This window comes from Panthera uncia, assembly GCF_023721935.1.
Source record: "Panthera uncia isolate 11264 chromosome B2 unlocalized genomic scaffold, Puncia_PCG_1.0 HiC_scaffold_24, whole genome shotgun sequence".
NCBI lineage: Eukaryota > Metazoa > Chordata > Mammalia > Carnivora > Felidae > Panthera > Panthera uncia.
In genome coordinates this window covers 87,420,654-87,442,032 of record NW_026057580.1, presented here as the reverse complement: position 1 = coordinate 87,442,032, position 21,379 = coordinate 87,420,654, and the positions used below count along the sequence as shown (strand labels likewise).

At 36.6% G+C, this 21,379-nt stretch overlaps 1 protein-coding gene across 1 annotated transcript in view; it reads right to left on the bottom strand.

Annotated features, from left to right (window-relative positions):
• Window positions 1–939: 939 nt before the first annotated feature.
• Window positions 940–21,379, bottom strand: part of ENPP3 (ectonucleotide pyrophosphatase/phosphodiesterase 3) — a 75,325-nt gene continuing 54,885 nt past the window's right edge. Inside the window, exons 19-25 of the mRNA XM_049654382.1 lie at window positions 20,954–21,005; window positions 19,457–19,611; window positions 12,467–12,602; window positions 9,871–9,948; window positions 9,125–9,257; window positions 7,373–7,529; window positions 940–1,200 (exon numbers count right to left, since the gene is read on the bottom strand). Of these exons, the coding sequence (XP_049510339.1) occupies window positions 1,030–1,200; window positions 7,373–7,529; window positions 9,125–9,257; window positions 9,871–9,948; window positions 12,467–12,602; window positions 19,457–19,611; window positions 20,954–21,005 (882 nt within the window). The 3' untranslated portion in view covers window positions 940–1,029. The remainder of the gene's footprint in view (window positions 1,201–7,372; window positions 7,530–9,124; window positions 9,258–9,870; window positions 9,949–12,466; window positions 12,603–19,456; window positions 19,612–20,953; window positions 21,006–21,379) is intronic.

The window sequence follows — 21,379 nt, the reverse complement described above, 5'->3', positions numbered from 1 at the left end:
TTTTTGTTTTTGTTTGGTTGTTTGTCTGTTTTTTGTAAATAAAGTTTTCTTGGAACACAACAACTCTCCCCCTTTTTAAAAATATTATCTATGACTACTTCCTTGATGTAATGGCAGAGTTGAGTAGTTGCAAAAGAGACTATATGGCCTAAAAATTTTTATTATCTGGCCCTTTAAAGAAAAAGTTTGCTGACCCCTAAAAAATGATAGAATGCTATTCTACCTTGTTCTTTATTTAACAATAGACATACATTCAATATATAGATCTACTTCTTTCTTCATAGTATTGGAATAGCATTGCACTCATATTGTTTGTATAAACAAATTCCAGAATTTGTTCAACCAGTCTTTTAGGTTGTTTCCTAGTCTTTCCTACAGTAAAACATATACTGGCATGGGGTTTTTTTTATTAAAATTTTTTTTAATGTTTATTTATTTGAGAGAGAGAGAGAGAGAGAGAGCGAATGGAGGAGGGGGAGAGAGAGAGGGAGACACAGAATCTGAAGCAGGCTCCAGGCTCTGAGCTGTCAGCACAGAGCCAATGTGGGGCTCGAACTCAGGAACCGTGAAATCATGACCTGAACCGAAGTTGAACCCTTAACCAAGCTGAGCCACCCAGGCACCCCTGTTGGCAGGTTTTACAAGTGAAATTACTGAATGAGGTAATGTGCTTCTTTTAATAAATATTGTCTAATTGTCAAATGCAACATTTCTTGTATAACCTTCACCAAAGTGACACTTAGCCTGGTCTCCTTTCTCTTTAGATAATGCTGGGCAGAAAATATGGCCAAAGATTATAAATAAGATAATAAATATAATATGGTAGGTATACCACAGCACAATCTCTGTGCAAAAAAAAAGAGGAACTTTAAAATAACACACACTTGTAGAGATGAAAAAGAGAAGGGAATAATGAAAATTCTGTGACATGGCTTTTTAGAAGGGTTAAGGAAAAATAGAACACTTTATTTTGTGATTATTTAACAGAAAAATCATTTACATTCTGCCCCAATTCATTTATATATTAAGTTAAATAACGGTTTCAAATGTGGGTAAATATGTCTTAAGTTGCAAAATTTCAGAGACAGGCTGTACTTTTTCCTGGTAAAAGTCCAGCCCAGTAAGAAGTTCCACATCGCGGACCCGGGCAATGTGGGCTTTCCATCTCTCTTCAATCCAAACAGCTTCTGGTTTATCTTCCTGTAAAAGCGAAACAAAAGCCTGTTTTTCATAGGGCATTATTTTTCATTAACAGAGGGATCTTCTATTATTTAGAGGTTTTCCTTTTCCCTGTGTTTTTTATTGCCTTAAATCTTAACTTGATACAGCTAAATTTTGTTGTTTACTAAAATAAAAGGAAAACAGAAGTACAAAAAGTACGTTATAACAAATACAGACCACCACAAAGTCATAAAGCTTAGCTACTTTAGTATTTACTTCAGATATAAAAGAAATAAGATAGTACAGATGAAGTTAAATCCCCAATGTCCTTCTACTCAGAACTAATAATTAGCACGAGTCCATGTTTTAAAATTTTTACAGCACATCAATCTACAATATATAGCATGAGTTATGAGTGTTCCAATTTATATAAGCGGTATTATAAGTGGTATTCTATAATTACTTTCTCAATCAGTATTACATGTGCAGGGGCGCCTGGGTGTCTCAGTCAGTTGAGCCTCTGACTTCAGCTTAGGTCATGATCTCACATTTCATGGGTTTGAGCCCCATGTTGGGCTCTATGCTAACAACTCAGAGCTTGGAGCCTGCTTCAGATCCTCTGTCTCCCTCTCTCTTTGCCCCTCCCCTACTCATGCTCTGTCTCTCTCTCTCTCTCAAAATAAATGAACATTAAAAAAATTTAAAAAAAGAATTATGTGTGCAATCTATCCATAGAGATATATCCAGAGCCAGTTAAATCAGTTGTTTTTAGCTGTGGTTTGTGGTAGCATAGTTTATTTTCTTTTTATTGCCATATTGATAGTATTTTTGGCATTGTAAATAATACTGTAATGAATAACTTGGCACATGCCTCCCGTATCCAAGAATATGAGTTTCTAGGATACATAAATGGAATTGCTGGATCATAGTGTACACGCAACTTAATTTTCCCAGATATTAAACCTCACATTCCTCAGGTTATTTATACCAATTTACACTTGCATTGATAGTGGAAGAGAATACCCACTTCCCCACATCCTTGCCAAACCACAGTGTGAAACAGTGTTTTATCTGTTTGATTTTATTACCCTGAGTATCATCAGAGTTGAGTATCTTTTCACATATTTCTTGGCCATCTGACTTTTAATGGGTTTTTTACTATATAAAAATTAGTTCGATCCTTTAGAGCTATGGATTTCTATAAAATTTCTTATTTTTTATATATTAATTTTCTGATATTCATATGGTCCTGCTAATTTCCATTTAGATTTTTTTAAAAGTAAGAAAATTTAAAGGTTTGTTTAGATGAATGTGTTTTAATAACTCTCATTTGACTTCAGCATAGTAGTTTTTTTTTTTTTAATTTTTTTGTTTATTCATTTTTTTGAGAGAGAGACAGCGCGAATGAGGGAGAGGCAGAGAGAGGGGGAGAGAGAGAGAGAGAGAGAGAAGGAGAGAGAGAGAGAGAGAGAGAGAGAGAATATCCCAAACAGGCTCTGCACTGTTAATGCAGAGCCGACATGGGGCTCGAACTCACGAAACCATGAAATCATGACCTGAGCCCAAACCAAGAGTGGGATGCTTAACTGACTGAGCCACCCAGGTGCCCCTGGTTTACTTGTTTTTTTAAATACGCAAGCTTAACATAGGCAGCTATTATTTGAGCCAGAGGAAGTGTAAGAGGAAACTACTTCTTGTTTCTAACCACTAAAGCATTTCTCTGTGAGATTCACGATGTGCATTAATTTTTTAAGTAAATACGCAGTGTACTAATTTGAGCCTATTTCCAACGAGAATCTAATTGATTCTTTTTTTTTTCTGCCCTTATTTCCCATTTCAGCAGCATTCACTATTTTTTATCACTTTTTTCACAAAGTTTTCTCCCACTTGATTTATATTACTCTGCTCCCTCATGGCTTATTTGGTACCCATCCAACTAAACGTTCACTCGACACCTGACTAGGTCTACCCTCTTTTAAAACTGCAATGAAATAAACCTAAAGCAGGCCACCTAACTCTATCTAGTCAGGGGTAATACTCAAGTTCTTTAATACCAGGTAGTTCACCTGCACCAAGTAATCTGAACAGAAGCCAGCAATAGACAACTCTTACTGTACTAATGCATCCAACAGAAGAGCAGCCTTGCAAACATAGAGTGATTATGAGCTATATTTAAAAACAACTGACCCTTGAACAACATCGGCTTGAACTGTGGGGATCCACATATATGCAGATTTGTTTCAATAAATATAATACAGAACTGTCATTGTATTTTCTCTTCCTTGTGCTTTTCTTAATAACCTTTTCTTTTCCCTAGCTTACTTTATTGTAAGAATACAGTATACAATACATGTAATAAAATATGTGTTAAATGGGCTACTAATGCTATTGTAAGGCTTCCAGCTAATAGTAGGCTATTAGTAGCTAGATTTGGGAGTTAAAAGTTATATGTGGATTTTCAACTGTGTGGCGGTTGGCACCCTTAACCCCTCCATATTGTTCAAGAGTCAACTGTGTATGTGTTCAAATTGTTACATAAACAGAAGTCTTATATACCCCTAAAATACAATGTCCTTTGTTGGGTTTTTCAGGCAATATCAGTTTCAGTATTTTTCTACCCTACTTCTTTATCTTCTCCCCTTAACCACATACAGTTTGGTTATTGCTGCTACCACACTAATGAAATTGCTTTGGCAAGGATAACCCAGTTGAGTGGGTTTTTGTTTTTCGAACTTTCACTTAGTTGATCACTACAGGCTTCTAAAATTTCCTTTTTTCTTGCATAGCTCTAACTGATGACTTGTTCAGTGAACACCCTCTATCTCTTCAACTGATTCCAGTGATTTCCATCCTAGCAGATAGACATTTCCCTCAGTTTGAACTTTGGATCTCTTCTTTCCACTTTCTTTCCTTTGGCAACTTTACTTCACTCCCATGATTTAATATCAGATCTATTTCTACAGTTCTGGTTTCTCTTCCAAGTTCCATGCCTGCATTTTCCGATATCTGCTGAGCAAGCTACAATAATGACAGTCACTTGGACTCATGACAACATTCTCTTTTAACTGACAGGGATTTAACAATACAAAGCTGAGGGAAAAAAAATAAAAAGGGGGAAAAAAAGGCAGAAAATATGGAAAGGACAAGAGAAGGAAGAAAATAAATGAGGCAACATGGATCTAATTCCCTAGACCAAGTGTGGGGTGGAATCATGAATCTATCGTTTCTACAAATGGTGTTAGTTGCCTCAAACCTCTTCCAGTGGTGGAGTGATTATTTAAAAGTGCAGTTTCCTTACAACATACCCCTGAAAGAAAGACAACAATTTCATTGGGGGCTTAAAGCACTCGTACCTTTTCTAATGCTAGTGGAAATATTGGTTGATTTAGCCATATTAGGATATAGTTTGTATATGTACTGGTACTTATTGGGTGATTTGATATGTAGAGGATTTTGCTTGTATGCAATTTCACTTTATGTTGACTATAGCTCCAACATAAGATGTGATTTCTTTAAAACTTGTCTAATGCTCACAGCAATTTTATTAGGGAAGGTGATTTTTTATACAGTTGAGGAGATGAACATTCAATTATTTACCCAAAGAAGCCATATCAATAACTGAACACAAGATGTCCAACTCCCAAATCCGTGCATTTAAGATCTATCCTATGCTGCTTCTCCTGTATCCTCCTAGATAATCAACTAGCCTCTCAATCTGAAGACTAAAAAGAGCGAATTCATCCTTCCCAAAACAACTGATTGTCTTATATATGTCCTAGTCAGTTATGCCTAAGTTTTCAGTTACATTTGACCCTTTCCATCCTGCCTCTCACCTCCCTCATGTCTGACAGCCACATCTTGTTCACAATCTCTCTCATAGCTTGGTTTAAATTTGCTTTACACTCGTCATATTATGTCTCATAATTACCTTTATAAATGCCATACCCTTATTAGTATACTTCAAATTCCTTAAAATCTTAGATAATGTTCAATTCATTAGGGTTGATGTCTTATTCCATGGAGATGACACCCTATTAATTCCGAGATCATCTTTACTTGGGATGTGAGAGGCTTTATAGCATTTGTTCTTTACCTTGAAGTGTAGGTAGAATTTTTAGCAGATGGAAAACAAGGGCATTATAGGAGAGAAAAGTAGGAGCAGTGGCGTCAAGGTAGGGAAACCCAAGATATGTCAAGTAGTTTCAAGGACTTCAGTTAGCCCACAACTTGGGTTTGCAGGTCTAACTGAAGATAAATTGTGAAGAGTCTTAAGTGCAGGCTAGGAGTTTTTTGTTTGCTTGTTTTCATTTTTTATTCTGGGTAGATAAAGTTTTGGGATGAAAAAGTATGTCATAATGAAAACCTAAGGTTTAAGGTAAACTGGTATACTACAGAGGTGAAGGGGAGGAGGACAAGAGACAATGAAGCTACTTAAGATTCATTTTCAAAAGTCCTGATAAAAGGTAATAAGGACCTAGATCAGGGATATCCAATAGTTTCTTCTACCTAGAACCCGTTGTAAAGAACTATTTAATTCTGATTCAGTGGTAGCCAGCACCATACTGTATTAGTCACCACTGTCTGCCACTGGAAGAGTAAGTGAAGAATGATGGCTTCCCTGTTTTTGGAAAACTTTCCCCACTCTAGGACTATGAGAGACCCACTGTTTAGCCTCTAACCTATGCCCTCCATCTCTAGTCATTGAAAAACCATTCAAACATTCAAGTTCACATCCTATCTTCAAGACGCAGTTAGAATGTCGCCTTCCCTACCAGGAAATATTTCTCCTTTGAAGTCCTATAACAATTTTATCTGTCCTTTGTGCCACTTTTCTCTTCTTTCTTCTATTTTACTAGGTATCTATGGGCTAGCCTATGAGCACTTTTGATAGAATTCATGTCTATTTCATCTGTGTATCTCCCACAATACATAGTATGATGAAGGCAGTTATGTGTTGAACATCTAAAAGAATAAAGATGAATCCCAGTCTGGCCTAGAACCTACGCTTTTTCCAGTCTCTACTAGCCTATGGGATTTTCCATGTGAACGCCTATTTCTACAACGGACATGCCTAAACTTAACTATCTTATCTACCTGCCAAAATAGTTCTCATTCCTAACTTCCCTCTATGTTTTTTTTTTTTTTCTAATTACCTACATTTAAAATCTCTGATTCATCTTCCAGTCTCCTTTTTTCTTTGGCTCTTGCATCCAACCCACTACCAAATCTTTTCTCCACTGAAAGTTCTTCTTAATCCTCTCAATTTGTACAAATTCTGCCCATTCTCAGGGCCCAGCCCTACTCCCTTCTCATTTTACATAACCTTCCTTTATTGATTATTCCTGCCAAATGTGTTTCAAATTTGAAACACTAAATCCTTATAACAGTATTTAGCAATTAATAACAACTTTGTGACATCTCTTACTTTTATATTTTTAAAATAATTTTTATATTATCAACTGACCCATCTACATGTCCATATTTAATTTATCCTTATTTATATTTCATTTTTATGTCTCATTTACATATCAAAGTTATAGATGTACTCCGTGAGGGCAGAGACTATGTATTTCTCCTTGGTGCATTCTAAAAAGTTTCTTTCACAGTGCTGTACACTGTGAAAATATATTTGTTGAATGACTAGTGAAACCGAATTACAAGAATACATACTTTTTTCTAAAAAAATTCAGGCAAATTTAAGTAACTAGTTACATACAATTTTCCTTGATCCATTAAGATGCTGAAGTAGACTAACACATGATGTTTAAAAAAGAGTTACTTTAACTCATTGTGTGCATGTATATGTAATTAATTTCAGTCCTCACGTTTCAAGTTGATGGAGTTTTTTTTACGTATTCCTTCAGGAAACATTAATTTAGTGCCAACTTTGGCACAGCACCTTAAATTTCTATATTAAGAATCAAAATGTTAATAAGGTACCAACCCTTCCCTTCTGAGTGAGTGTGAATAAAATGTGTATGAATAAAATACATAAGATACACATATCTAAAAACATGTTCATGTAGGCACATCCATATTTAAATTGATATCTATTACATAAAGATCAATAGTCTAAGGAAAAGTTTAAAAATGTGGTAATTTTTAGTACAACCCTGCCCATGTTGTAGCCAAAGCCACTTTTATAAAAGCCTGGAGGAGATCTGACTAATCATTTTCTCAGGTCCTGAGGACTCTCCAGGAGCATACTCACAGGGCAGCTCTCCACGTTGGTAGGTCGGTGAGGGATAATAAAGGGCAGGACATCCAACCACCCAGGACAGGCGTTGGGGGTGTGGCTCTTATTTTTGCAACTGCTCAGCACCACAAAGTAATGAGTTGGGATGGGAACACTAGTGTTCTTTATATATCTAAAAACACAATGGAAAAGATTGGATGTTGTTATACTTTTGCTTCTAAAATTTATAAATGTCATTATATAAATATTTTAAATGCCAAGGTAAAAATATAGTCCAAGAAAAAAGTACGTGAATAGGAAGTACAAAATCTTATCACATATTTTTAGACTTCCATGAGCCAGAACAGAAATTTATAGAAGTCCAAACTTGGTCATTTTAGCATAAATGAAGAATATTAGAATCCAAAGAAAAGCAGACCATGACATTTTGCCTCCTGTGTTTCCCAGCTTTGTTGACTTTATACTTCACAGAGACATTTTCCAGGGGAGCAGGGACTGGGACAAAGAAGCCCCAATTCCAACCCTAGCCGTGCATTTCCACTAGATATTTGGGCGGGTGCTGATCTTCTAACTTTCTATGATTTAGTAAGTTTCCTCAACTTTAACATGGAGGTGATCCTATGCTACCTACTTCACAGTGCGGATATGGAAATAAATCCATACAACAGATGACAGTCTTTTAGATAATGAACATGAAAGTATTTTTTAAAAAAATTAAGAGCACGATAAAGGAAAGCTATTATTATGAGCCTGGTAAAAAAAAATATGAGCTGCTACAAGGAGCGATATTACTGGGATTTTAGGATTTTTACATGAACCAGAGCTAGACTTCTGGGTTTGTATCTGGCTTTGCCACTTAGCAGCTGTGTAACATAGACAAGATACTCAACCTCTCTGTGTCTCAGTTTCCTCCTCTCTAAATGGGGGCTAAAAGAATCTAACCTAAGAATGTTTTATGGACTAAACGAAGTATATGTGTACAGAAAAATACTTGGCATATAGTAAAGTGCTATCAAAGTGTTTGTTAGAATTATTAATTGGTGAAATATAGGATTAATAAACACTAAAATAAGAACAAGGCAAATGAAAATAGACAAAGGCCACACACTGAGTCACCAAAAAAGTTAATCAGAAGGTATAGGTAGAAATTGTTGTGTTACACAACGTAGGCTTAGACAGCACAATGATTTAGTTTGCCTTTCATACATTTTGATAATAAAGATAAAACTTCTAAAACTCTGTATGCCTGTATGCTGCACTCAAAGGTAGTTCTTAGCAACGTATTATGACCAGGTTTGGTACAAAAATGTACAGATTACTAGGACTGCTTTTCTAGGGGAAGCCTATACCCTCTCCTGGAAGGTATTTTATGGATCACTCACTATTGGACAACATTGTGAATCGTCACTACTTGACATTTTATTTATTTATTTATTTTTTGCTGGAATGCTTCTATGTTTACTGATATACAGTGAGTCTTCCTTATCTCTTTAACTTTTACAAAATCACATTTTCCCTGTGCCCATTTGTTTAGAAGTTTTCCAAATAAAAATTTTGCTGAACTCTTCCTTGCCCATTAGTTTAAATGTTTGCCATATAAAAGTTTTGCTATATATTTAGATGGTTGAAAATAGTAAATGATAACATCTCTATATAAATATATTGTGTAATATTTCAAATACTAAGCTTTTATTTAGAGTACTGAGGTTTCCCCTCATGATATCCCACTGCTAAATCAAAAAGTCCATTTGTTTTCAAATTACTTACTCTGTAATTTCATTTGGAGCATCAAAATGACCATCATAATTATAATCAAATACTGGCCCACTAACCACATTTACTCCATTTCTTTCCATGGCGTGTTTTACAAGAAGAACACTGTGGAAGTAATCCCACATTTCTAAAAATAATAGAATAAGATGTTAAAAATATCAACCGTTATTGCATATAGAAATATTTTCTATTACAGACAGGTACATTTAAATAGCATCAGAGACTGCTTCGGTAATTGTCCATGGTGATTAGGTAATTCTGCAAAACAGTCCATACAACACAATTAAATAAAGAGCCACATTGATGATATTTCTTGTTGCCGATGTAGTTGCCGTTGTGAAATTACAGTAAAATTTGTTTCCAAGTTCCTCCCTAGTGCTGAGTTGCTTTAGGGACAGTGATACTAAATAATGGTCAGAACCTACAGACTGCTGTATTGATTATGATTCTAGGGACAAACCACCTAACATTTACTTACGGTAAGTGTCAGTAAAATTTTGTTTTGTGAACAGCCATTTACAGCTAAATTAGGATTAAAAATAAATTATTGAAGCTCTGGTCACAAGGCACCCAGAGTTGAAGTAAAAAAAAATATGCCAGAGGTCCTTCCTATTCCTAAATTTAAAGCAGTAGAACATAATGACCCAATATCATGGAGAAATTGCCAAAAGGATGTGTTTAGTTTGTAAGTTCACAAAGTCACTTAGGCACTTAAATTAATAATCGAAATGTATACTTACTTTTAAATGCTTTATACATAGGGACCAAGTTACTTGTGATTAAAGCATCATATTGACTATCAGACGTTCTATTGTTTGCTGCAAAACAAATGAATTTGATTAAATCAAACTAGAAGAGAAAATATATCATACTCCATACTAAGCAAAATACAATTACATACTAGTGAAAATTCATTAGCAGTCAAAACATAGGGATACTAAGTACTCTCCAGCAGACATTATCAACAATGCCAGCAGTTTTACGCATTTGATGCCTGTAGGTTGAACGGTGACCCTCAAAAAGATATGTCCAAGTTCTAACCCCGCTGTACCTGTGAATGTGATATACAGGAAAATTGGGTCTTCACAGATAGAACTGAGTTATGGGTCTCAAGATGAGATTATCCTGGACTTAGAGAGGGCTGGTGTTTTTTATAAAAAGAGAGTGTGTTGAGAACAAGAGAGAGTCAGGTGAGAAGGCACTGGGAAGATGGAGGCAAAGATTAGGAATGATGAGCCATGTATCAAATGATGCCCGGAGCCCCCAGAAGCAGGAAGAGGTAAAAAAAAGGATTCTCCCCTAGATTCTCTCCTTCAGAGAAGGCCTGGCCCTGCCAACACCTTGATTTAGATTTCTGGTGTCTAGATCTGTGAGAGATAAGTTTCTATTGTTTTAAGCTAGTGGGTTTGTGGTAATCTGTTACAACAGCCCTAGAAAACAAACACTATACCAATGTGAATGCATAGTTATTGAATGTGCACAAAATAATAATGCTATTATAAGTAACCATTCTAAAGTCATATTTTCTTCAGAGAGCTAGTTTTAACACAATGAAGACTGCTAATGACACCACAGAGGATTGGTTCTGAGGACTCATGGATGTGCTGTCTAGCACAGTGAGTGCTGGGCATAGCATGTTCTAGAACCAAGACTACCTCGGTTGGAACCCCAGCTCCATCACCTACCAGCTGAACCACTAGAGCAAAATGCTATGTCCCTCTGCATTTCATTTGTCTCATGGCATCTATGTCATATAAATATACTGAGGATTAAAAAAGCTGCAAGCCTGTAAATGTTTATTATAATTATAATGCTCTTTGTGTTTAAACATACATTTGGGTGTGTTAACTAATATTTAAATGAAAGGCTAATGAGGGGGCACCAAAAGGCAAGGAAAAACAAGTTGTTGGGTTTTTTCTTTAAAATTTCACGTGTTATTCACAGTCCTCAGAACCCCTAGAAGCCTTTTCTACTTTTTAAACTAAGCTCTGAAAGTTGGGATAGCCATCAATATAGCATTACCTCCTTTTCAGAGAAAAATAAAATTAACTTACAACAGACTTTTTAACAAACAGAGTAGTGGAGAGTTAGCAGAGTTTCATTCATCCTTAATATTTTTTGAGACAAGTTGTTTACTTATTAATTTCATCTCTTTGTCAAGGCAAACATTTATATATCAACAAATGCCTTATGGCTCAACAGATACAATATTATATGCCAATTTTAAAATTTTATTAATAAAATGTTGCAACTGTGTAAGGTTTATCCTATGGTTTGTGTAAGTTTGGGAGCTTTGTCTGAAGATATTTTAATAAGATATATCAGCTTATTTGTCCTAATTCAGCGTTAGGAATTTAAACTGACATGCTACTTGGTTTCATTAAGCCTTTCTTTCCTTACTGTAAGAATCCCTAAATTATAAATCTCTAAACTGACCTCATAGGTCATGGCTTCCAGGAAAATGAAGCCAAACAGCAGAAGCAAACCCATTCCCAGAAGTTGAAATTGTCGAAAATCTCATGAGTGAGTTAACAAATATGACATTTCCTGCTGAATAGGGAAAAGATTTGAGTTTAGAAAAATGACATGGGTGGGGCACCTGGGTGGCTCAGTCAGTTGAGCATCTGACTTCAACTCTGGTCATGATCTCACAGTTCATGAGTTCGGCCGCGTCGGGCTCTCTGCTATGGGCGTGGAGCCCTCTTGGGATGCTCTGTTCTACAACCCCCCCGCCCCTCCCCCACTTGTGCTCTCTCTTTCTCTCTCTCAGAAATAAAAAATAAACATTTAAAAAGAAAAAAAGGGAAAATGACACTGGCTTTTGTATGTTCCCAAGAGAAGAGACGTTTTCTAAAACAAACAAACAAACGAAAAACGTAAAGTTCATTCAGCTATTTAATCCATGGTGTGAAATTGTCGGACATGAGCTTGCCCCATGTGTGACAGGCCAGAATTCCAGCCTGATTTCTTGCCACGGGCACAGCTGCACTCTCGGTGCAGGCCTTAGCTGGGGTGGCAGCCAGAAAAAATATTTTTTTAGACGCTTTGCATCCATCTCCAAAGAATCTTCCGTTTTAAAATTAAATTTAAACCTGACGAACTCTCTGAACATCTGGGCCAGATTAGAGCCGATGTGTGGTTCCCACTGCAAAATTTATTAGTCTTTATTATAGCTGTTACACTGTATCAGGTCAGCCCACAACCACTGGAAGCCTCTGGGCAGCTAGTTTAGCCCAAGCAGGTAGTTTAGGTGGGGAGCATATGTTTAAGGCACATGCCCACATCCAGCTGATGAGGGCTTTCTAAGTTGTTGCCCTAAAAAAGAGTTATACTAACCAGGAGGATAGAGGAAGCCGTGGGTGATATTCTCGTCTGCTAAATAAAAGGAACAGTTTTGGCTTTCAGAAGGAGCAACCCTAACATCAGCCCGCAGACAGTCTGGGACAGTGGGAGGAAGAGGCGATGTGTCTCCCTGTTGAAAGAGAGAAAAAGAAAAAAAAAAGTTACACCCACAGTTGTGGCTAACCCATCACCTTATATGGTTTGTAACTTCCCTAGAATGTTTTTCATTTAACCTTTTCCTATTTTCTTAGTGAATCAGGTCTACGCAAGCAATGGAAATGGATGTCTTCAGCAATGTTTTCTTCTGTGGTTCCCTTCTGGTTAGGGACACTGCGAGGGCAAATCAAATACATCTTGGAAAGGAACATTTACAGAATAAAATCCTGAACTGGGAGTAAAAAAAGGAATAATGGGAGCTACTGCTAAAAACCAAAATTCTTTTTAGGATCTAACTTTTAGGTGGTGAAATATATTGTACCTGCAAGTAAATTTTGAAAATAAATAACAAACAATTTATTTTAAAAATACACATATGAACTAAGGATGTTGTTATTCTTCAACTGGGCAACCTGAGATTAATTCAAAGAAGCTATGGTTGTCTGATCTTACTTATTTGAGGATTTAAAAAAAATTGTAGCCATGTTTAATTTATCATGAAATATAGGAACAAGTTTTTTATAATTTTCCTTGTAACTCTATTTAAAGACTAATACAATAATTTATCCACTAGCAAGCATCCTATAAATATGCTGCCTAACCCAAGTACTTAAGGTAATACAGTATTAAATCATCATCATATTTCAATTAGGTTGTAACCATGAGTGAGTAAACATTTTGTTATTCATTTTTTTTTCAGATTTTGATTCATATGCCCACAATGTGTATATTTCTTAACAAAATTTTTAAAATAATTTATAAAAAATGGTTAGATTAATTTAAGATATCCTTTATTCACTGCATGCACTAAAAGCAAAAATAAGCTATGATGTCTAAAATGTATGTGGTAATCATTTTACAATATACGAATCATGTTGTATACTTCAAACTTATACAATGTTATGTGTCAATTATATCTCAATAAAGTGGGAGAAAAATAATATGCATAAGCTCAATTCACAAAGAAAAAGGCAAAAAACACTGTGCACTACATTCATAGGCAAGAGAGTACGATGAAGAATAGGTAGGAGAATAGACATTGGATAGACATAGAATAGGTAGGAGATAAAGATGAGGGAAGTCTGGGGAAAGTCACCCAGAGAATGTACCCCCTAACATACTACAACACTTCGGTTGTAAAACACTTATACAGAAATTGAATAGACTTGTCAACTTGATTGAACACATTTATCTCTGTTCCCTTCTGAAATCCCTTGAAAAGAACATTAATGATGAAGACACATAATGGATAAGAAATTTTCAGAAGCTGGAAATCCTATTTGTTTACTATTGTAACATGACTTGACAGAGCAGTAAACACTGACAACCAAAAGCCTGTGATTGGGGAAAGCACAAAGAAGCTGATTCCTACTGCCAAACCCCAAGGGTAGAACTTGGGAGTTTCCTAAAGACAGGTAATGTACATAGGGCCAGAAAGAAGAGTATAGGTTGAAAGTCTGTAAAAGAGGCTAGATAAAACATCTACTCACTAGAGAGGTTGAACAAGAGGGATGTCCAGACTAAAGGACACCTGCCCAGAGAGCAGGTGCACCATATTGAAAGTAATGGGATTAAATAAAAATCTATATACTGAATGATAAGACTCCTGTCAGTCTCATTGCTACCATGAAGGCTACCAATTATATATGCTGGATCAGATTAAAAGTGTCCCTTTTCAGGGAAACAAAAGCCAGCCTGAAAGGAAACCTGGATGCTTACCATTGGGAATCCCCAACAAAATGGCTGGTTCTCACCCTGATCAACCTATAGCGAAGTCTATCATCTTGCAAGCCCCAGCCACATAGCTTAGTTCCTCTCCCTTAACATATAAAATTACAGCCAAGGATCATCAGGCATTTTGTCGGGGTGGGGGAGGAACCAAGACAAAAAAGAGACAATGCGGAGAGAGAAGAAAACTCACTCCTTAGAGAGATGAGAGTATGTATGGCATCCATACAGAAAGAAGAGCACACAATAGAAAAGCAGAAAGAGGGGCGCCTGGGTGGCTCAGTTGGTTAAGCATCTGACTTCAGCTCAGGTCATGATCTTGCAGTCTGTGAGCTCCAGCCCCACGTCTGGCTCTGTGCTGACAGTTCAGAGCCTGGAGCCTGCTTCAGAGTCTGTGTCTCCTTCTCTCTGCCCCTCCCTGAGTCATGCTTTGTCTCTGTCTCTCAAAATAAATAAATGCTAAAAAAAAAAAAAAAAAAAAAGGCAGAAAGAGCTCTTGGATATAAAAAGTTATGACAGCAGAAACAAAATATTCAATAAGAGTTATAAGATAAAGTTGCAAATATCTCTCAAAAAGTAGAATTTAACAAAAGATGGGAAAAAAATTAGAGAACATATAAAAACATTAGAGAATCAGTCCAGGAAGTCTTATTAATTTGAAGAAAAATCACCTCTAAAATCTAAACGTAACCCATCAAGTAAGTGTGTAGATAGAATAAGAATTTGTTAAGATGCACAAAGTCGTTGGGGCACCTGGGTGGCTTGGTCAGTTAAGCGTCCGACTTCGGCTCAGGTCATGATCTCATGGTCCATGAGTTCGAGCCCCGCGTCAGGCTCTGTGCTGACAGCTCAGAGCCTGAAGCCTGTTTCAGATTCTGTGTCTCCCTCTCTCTCTGCCCCTCCCCTGTTCATGCTCTGTCTCTCTCTGTCTCAAGAATAAACGTTAAAAAAAAAAAAAGATGCACAAAGTCACAAAAATGTACCTTTCCGTCTTCCTTTCTCAGGAAGCTCCTGAGTGATATAATCTACCAAACCAAAAAGTAAACCAAGAAACATGAAGATTTTTGTGTTAGAGGCAATGGATTAGCTCTCACCATTTATTTCACTCTCCTGGTGCAGACACTGGAAAGCTAAAAACATCTGTTTATATTCTTTCAAAAACACACCCTAGCAAATAGTTCTCAATGACCGGGTTTCTCCACTTGACATAAAGGGGCACGTGAAGATGTTGCAAAATGGGAGAACCAACAATATCGACTGTCAGCTGCGTAGACAACTAGAATATTGTGAGTTGATGGTTCCTACCACACATCCCTATCGCTTTCCTCTAAATCTTCACATGCTTTGTAAGCTTTACTTGAAGTGTGCAATACATGAATGTAGCCACGGTCACATTTTCCGTAATGTAAACAAGGTGAAATGCCTGCATTCAACAGTTAAAATAATAAAAATGTTAAGGAGGGAAGTGTACTGTAATTTTTAATGAGACTGCAGCTGTAGAAGTTGTACTCAAATAACGGGCAAAAATATTTACTATTTTCTCTAAGTAGCATAGACTTTGGGGCACATGGATCAAAATGGGTTTAGTCAGAAAGTACTAAAAAAAAGTTACACTTTTTTTGCTTACCGAAAATCCTGTTTCTTACATACCAAACTTGAACCCCAAATATAAGTGCATCAAGACTAGGAAAGACAGGATGTGGCCTCCTGTGTGAACATGAGGTTATGCATTAGGCAGCCCTTTAAAAGGATAGAGGGGAGGTGTGGTCACGTCATTTCTGAGTCCTGGGTTCCTGAGAGAAGATACAGTGAACCATCGTACCCCCAACCCCCCACCTCCACACACAGAAACAGGTTCAGCCCTGCTAGCTTTTCAGAGTTCCTTAGAGTTTTTTAAGCCAGGGGATAAAAGTCAGGAAAAGAATAAATAGAACTCAGACACTCAGATAAAATCTGAACTCCCTAGCTCTCAAAATTCTTCAAGAGAAGTAGGTGATGAGCACAGACAGGAAAGCAAGATACTTTCATTTCTAGTCTGGCATGGGGTTAAAATAAAACTTGAATAGGAGATAAAAGTATTTTTATTGAAGCTACAGACTCTCTTTACCTGTAGGCTGATCATAAAAGCTAGTTATTTATTTGAAGATTGGATTGTTACCATCTGAACTTATGGTAAGAATACTAACTGTATACTTTTTAAATTATTCTTCTGGGCATGTGGGTTTTTTCTATAGGGAAAAATATTTCTTATAGTTAAAAAAATGTTTGCAATACATAATAATGTTCCTAGTTTTTTAAAGAGTCACAAAACACGATTAAGTCATAATTTATAATATTAGCGCTAGGAAACTTTGGAAACAAAACAAGGCTATTTAAAAATCCAGCGAAGGAATGTCTGGGTGGCTTAGTCGGTTGAGTGTCCGACTCTTGATTTTGGCTCAGGTCATGATCTCACGGTAGTGAGATTGAGCCCCTCCTCCCAGTCCACCTCTCCCTCCCCCCACCCCACCCCCCGCCAAAATCCAGTGATAAGCGAGGTATGTACGAATATAGATCAAGAGAGAGAGAAGTGCTTTGCAAGTGTGCTAGATTTTCTTCTCTGAAAAAGTTCTTTGATTTATTTTAAATTTATAAGGCATACATTCTAAAACATAATCATAGTTCTTGCTCTTAATTTCAATTTTTCACCTAGCAACAGAAAAAGCCATTCATCTGGCCCTACTGAGCAGGCCCAGAAGCAAAATGCATATACAGTCTAATCAACTCTAATGGTTTTGAAGCAGTTGTTGTTAGGACCATGATTTCAAATCACAGCTACTTCTCCAGAACTCTTCTGAGATAATAACAACAACAAAAATTAGAAAACCCACCAAAACCACAGAAAAACAAAAGCTCCATAAAACTTAAAGGCACAAGCCAATTGGGCCCATGCTCCAAAAAGTGCTTATTTAAAGTCTGATTTTTTTTTTTTCAAACACAGGGCTGATTTACAACATTTTTATGTGAATCTCAAAACATCCTTGTATGTAATTTTCTTGAACCACAACATACTAACAGAGTAATTTCTGAATTAGAAAGCAGAAAATTGCTAGAATTCCATCCTGTCACATGGAGGGAGAAATATACAAGTAGGTCTGTGGGATCAGTGAAAGGGCAGGAACTTTTGGTAACAATGAAGCCAGTTTTAAAACAATAACAAAAAAGAATTGTACTAAACGCCTGGTCTGAGCCCACTTAAAATCTCTCTGCCTCTGATTTCCGCTAAAGCTCATATAAATTCAGGAATGCAAGACAGCAGGGGAAAGTATTAAAAACATCAACATTCCCCTTAACTCCACAGAGTCCCTGATAACCTAGACTTTTCAAAATAGAGAACTGAATAATAAGACTGGCCTTAAATATACTGCCCTTCTCAAAAACAAAAACAAATAGAAATTATTTCAAGGAATAAACAACTTCATATTGTTGTTCCACAGTATGTTGAAGAAAATCACAAACACCATGTTGTGTATTAGGAAAGTGATGTTGCCATTAACCATACACATGAACTCAGGTAACTGTTGGTAAAATATTTGCCCACATTGGGAAATATCAGGGCTCTCCTACCACTGACCACAATTAAACCATTGTCAGCAGCAGAGCTGGTGTTCAGAACACACAAAGCTTCAATTAATAGTGGGAAAATATGCTTATTTTTCTCCAGAAATCTTAAATTGGAACAGAAGATAAGTAAATAAACCAATCACTTCCTTGCCATTAAAAGGGGTGGAATATCTGTACCCTTAGGAAGAACAGTATAGGTTGACGTTTGTCATCAGAATCTTTGGATCTAAGATATCAAGATTTTCTTTACAAAACAGCTTCCTGATTATTTATTTACCCTGCTGGTTGAAAGTACTGCATTGTCCTAAAGCCTTTAAAAATAATGGTTGGGATTAATCTGGCCAACACAGTCATTCAGGAAGTATTGACAGGGCAGCTCTATTGTGCGGATACGTTAAACAGGACCATCCATGCCCTGAAGGGGGTTTTGACTGGTTTTTGGCAGACTGATTTTTGCTTTCATTTACATTTCCCTGATTGCTAATGAAGTTCAATTGCATGGCTCATAGTCTTTGTCCATTTATTAACTAAGAAGTTTATCATTCTCTTGTTCTCTTGTTTATTGGAAGAAATTTATTAGCTATTCTAGATCCTAATTGCCATTCTGGATACTACCCATCTCTTGTTTGTTATATGCAATGCAAATATATTGTCTCATCCATAACTTTGTCTTTTTGTCACACATTAATGTTAATATGGTCAAATTAATAATTTTTTTTTTATTCTTGGATCCTAAGAAATCCTTTTCTATCCCAAGGTCATAAGGATATACGCAAAGGAAAACAGATTTGCTGTTCACGTTTAAGTCTATAAATCTACCAGCAATTTAATTTTGTATATGGTGTGAGTTAGAGATCTGACATTTTCTTTATTTTGCTAGCCACATGTCCCAGGGTCACTTACCCAAAAGGTGTTTTCCAGACAGTGAAAAAGGAAGAGAATATAAACAGCTGGATTCTCAACTTCAGTCTGGAGAGCTCTATGACAAGGGACATCTATACATGTAAGTCCAGCCTGACTTATTAGAATACTGCATCCTTCAGGGAAGGATTACTTTTTACTCACATTGTGTTCCTTGTGCCTGCCATAATATACACAGCAGATAGTAAGGTATTTGTTAAATAATCAAATAAATATAAAGCCCTTTATAATCTAGTTACCATCACCTTCCAGGTGCACCCACTGTGTACGTAGGATATACAAAATAAACGGTGTGTCTCTGTACTTCCTGTTGCTTCTTTTTGAAATCTTTCCTACCTGCCTTACCAATTGGCCTGTAAGCACCTTCTAATTTCTCCAGGCAAAACTCAGTGTGTTCCTCTTTTGCACCCATACAGCACCTATAAATACCTTTAAACAATATCTGGGCTATTGTCTTACAAGACAAACTCACTTTGGGATCTCTACTGAAAATCAAAATTCAATTCTTAGAATATTAGAGAGCTACAAATGTTTTTTTCCCCCAGTCTTTGGGGATCAATGGACAGAGAAACTTACTGGCTTGAGTACTGTATATGAGCTCCACATGGGCATCCTGATAGCTTTTCCAAATCCACTGACATATTCCCTGTGATAGAGAAGACAGTGCTCCTTGTTCTTCTGCATGACCCTGGGCCTCCCAAATGGCACATTTAGTTTCTCTGTGGCTGTTACTAAAATGACAATAACATAAAAATGGTTGTAAAATTAGCAAATGCTTCTATGTGTAACGCTATCATTCTCAGGGTGCCTGGGTGGCTTAGTTGGTTAAGTGTCTGACTCTTGGTTTCAGCTCCATTCATGATCTCCGTTCATGATCTCCCTTCATGTGGGTTCGAGCCCTGCATGGGCGCTCTATGCTGACAGCACAGAGCCTGGTGGGGATTCTCACTCTCTCCCTCTCTCTCTGCCCCTCCCCAACTTGCTCTCTCTCACTCTGTCTCAAAATAAATAAATAAAAACTTTTAAAAAACCATCATTCTCTGGTGGTTTATTATATGCCAGTTACTCTCATAAATATTTTACATACTTAACCTCTTAATTCTTACAACTCTGAAGTGTTATTATTCCACTCTATATATTACAAAACTAGGGCTTAGATAAGTTATTTAGCCAAGCAGCTAACAGCTCATAGGGCATATTTGAAGAGGGAAAACCTCAAAATCAAAAGGACATACTTTGTAACAAAGATGACCTACATTAATAATTATCATAGGAACAATGTTGCAATTTTATAAAGAAAAGTATGTCCTAATGTATTTATTTTTATTTGCCTGTTAGTATATTCTAAAACTCCATCAATTATTGATACTTTAAAAACCTGCAAGGTATTCATGCCATGGAATAACACTCAATAGATTATAAAAAGATTTTCAACCAACCAAGACATTGACTGAACTTTTACTGTGCGTCAGGCACTATTTTAAGTGCGCACATAGATTAACTCATTTAATCTTCATAAAAACTCTATAAAGACGGTATCCCCATTTTATAAATGATGAAACAAGCCCAATGAGTTTAACACAAGAATACTTTAAAGATAACGGATAATAATAATGTCGCTACAGGCCAGGCACTGTTCTAAATTCTTTCCATGGATTAATTCCTTCAGTCTTTACAACCACATGAGGTGGGTACCATTATTATAGATGAGTAGACAGAGGCACAGAGACGTTAAGTGATTTGGCTCAGGTTACACAGCCAAGAAGCAGTAGAGGTAGGAGTCCAACCCAGGCAGTGAACCCTGTTCACATCTAAGAAAGGGAACAGGGGACCGTAGAGAAGGTACAACAATTTCAAGGAATTTGTTGTGTTCCTGGAACCACTATAACTACCCAGGCTTGCAACTGATCTTACCAGATCTAGTTCTGTTTTTTTCCCCCTCCTATATGTTGGCAATACAATCTTTATGTTCACAAGCCTCTGTGAGTTTATTTTAAAGAACCCCCAAAAAGGCAATATTGTGTTTTGTTGGGCCTAAACATCAAAGACTTGACATGTTTTCTACTGACTTACTTTCATTTTGGGAGAGATTTAGCATTAGATTCACATGTTCTAAAGCAGCATTCTGTAAAACAATGTGGGGAAGGGAGAAAGTAAGTCAAAGTGATAACACATGTTGTAAAAGGTGATCAGGATTATTTCCTGATCAGGATTGCAGTAATCACATGAATATTTTACTACTCAACAAAGAAGCCAGACTAACTTGAGTTTAAATTCCAATTCTGCCACTTACTCAGAAATACAGAGATACTATTACTCCTTAAAAGACTTTGTGTGGGAGTTTGCAAAGACGCAATTGATGTTGGGGCAAAGCATTTTGACCACAGCTAGAATCAACGGCTAAACTGAAATAACAACATCCCTGGGCTTCTAGGGCTTTAATAGGAGTACAACTCACTTGAGGGTCTTGTTAAAATGCAGATTCTGATTAGTAAACCT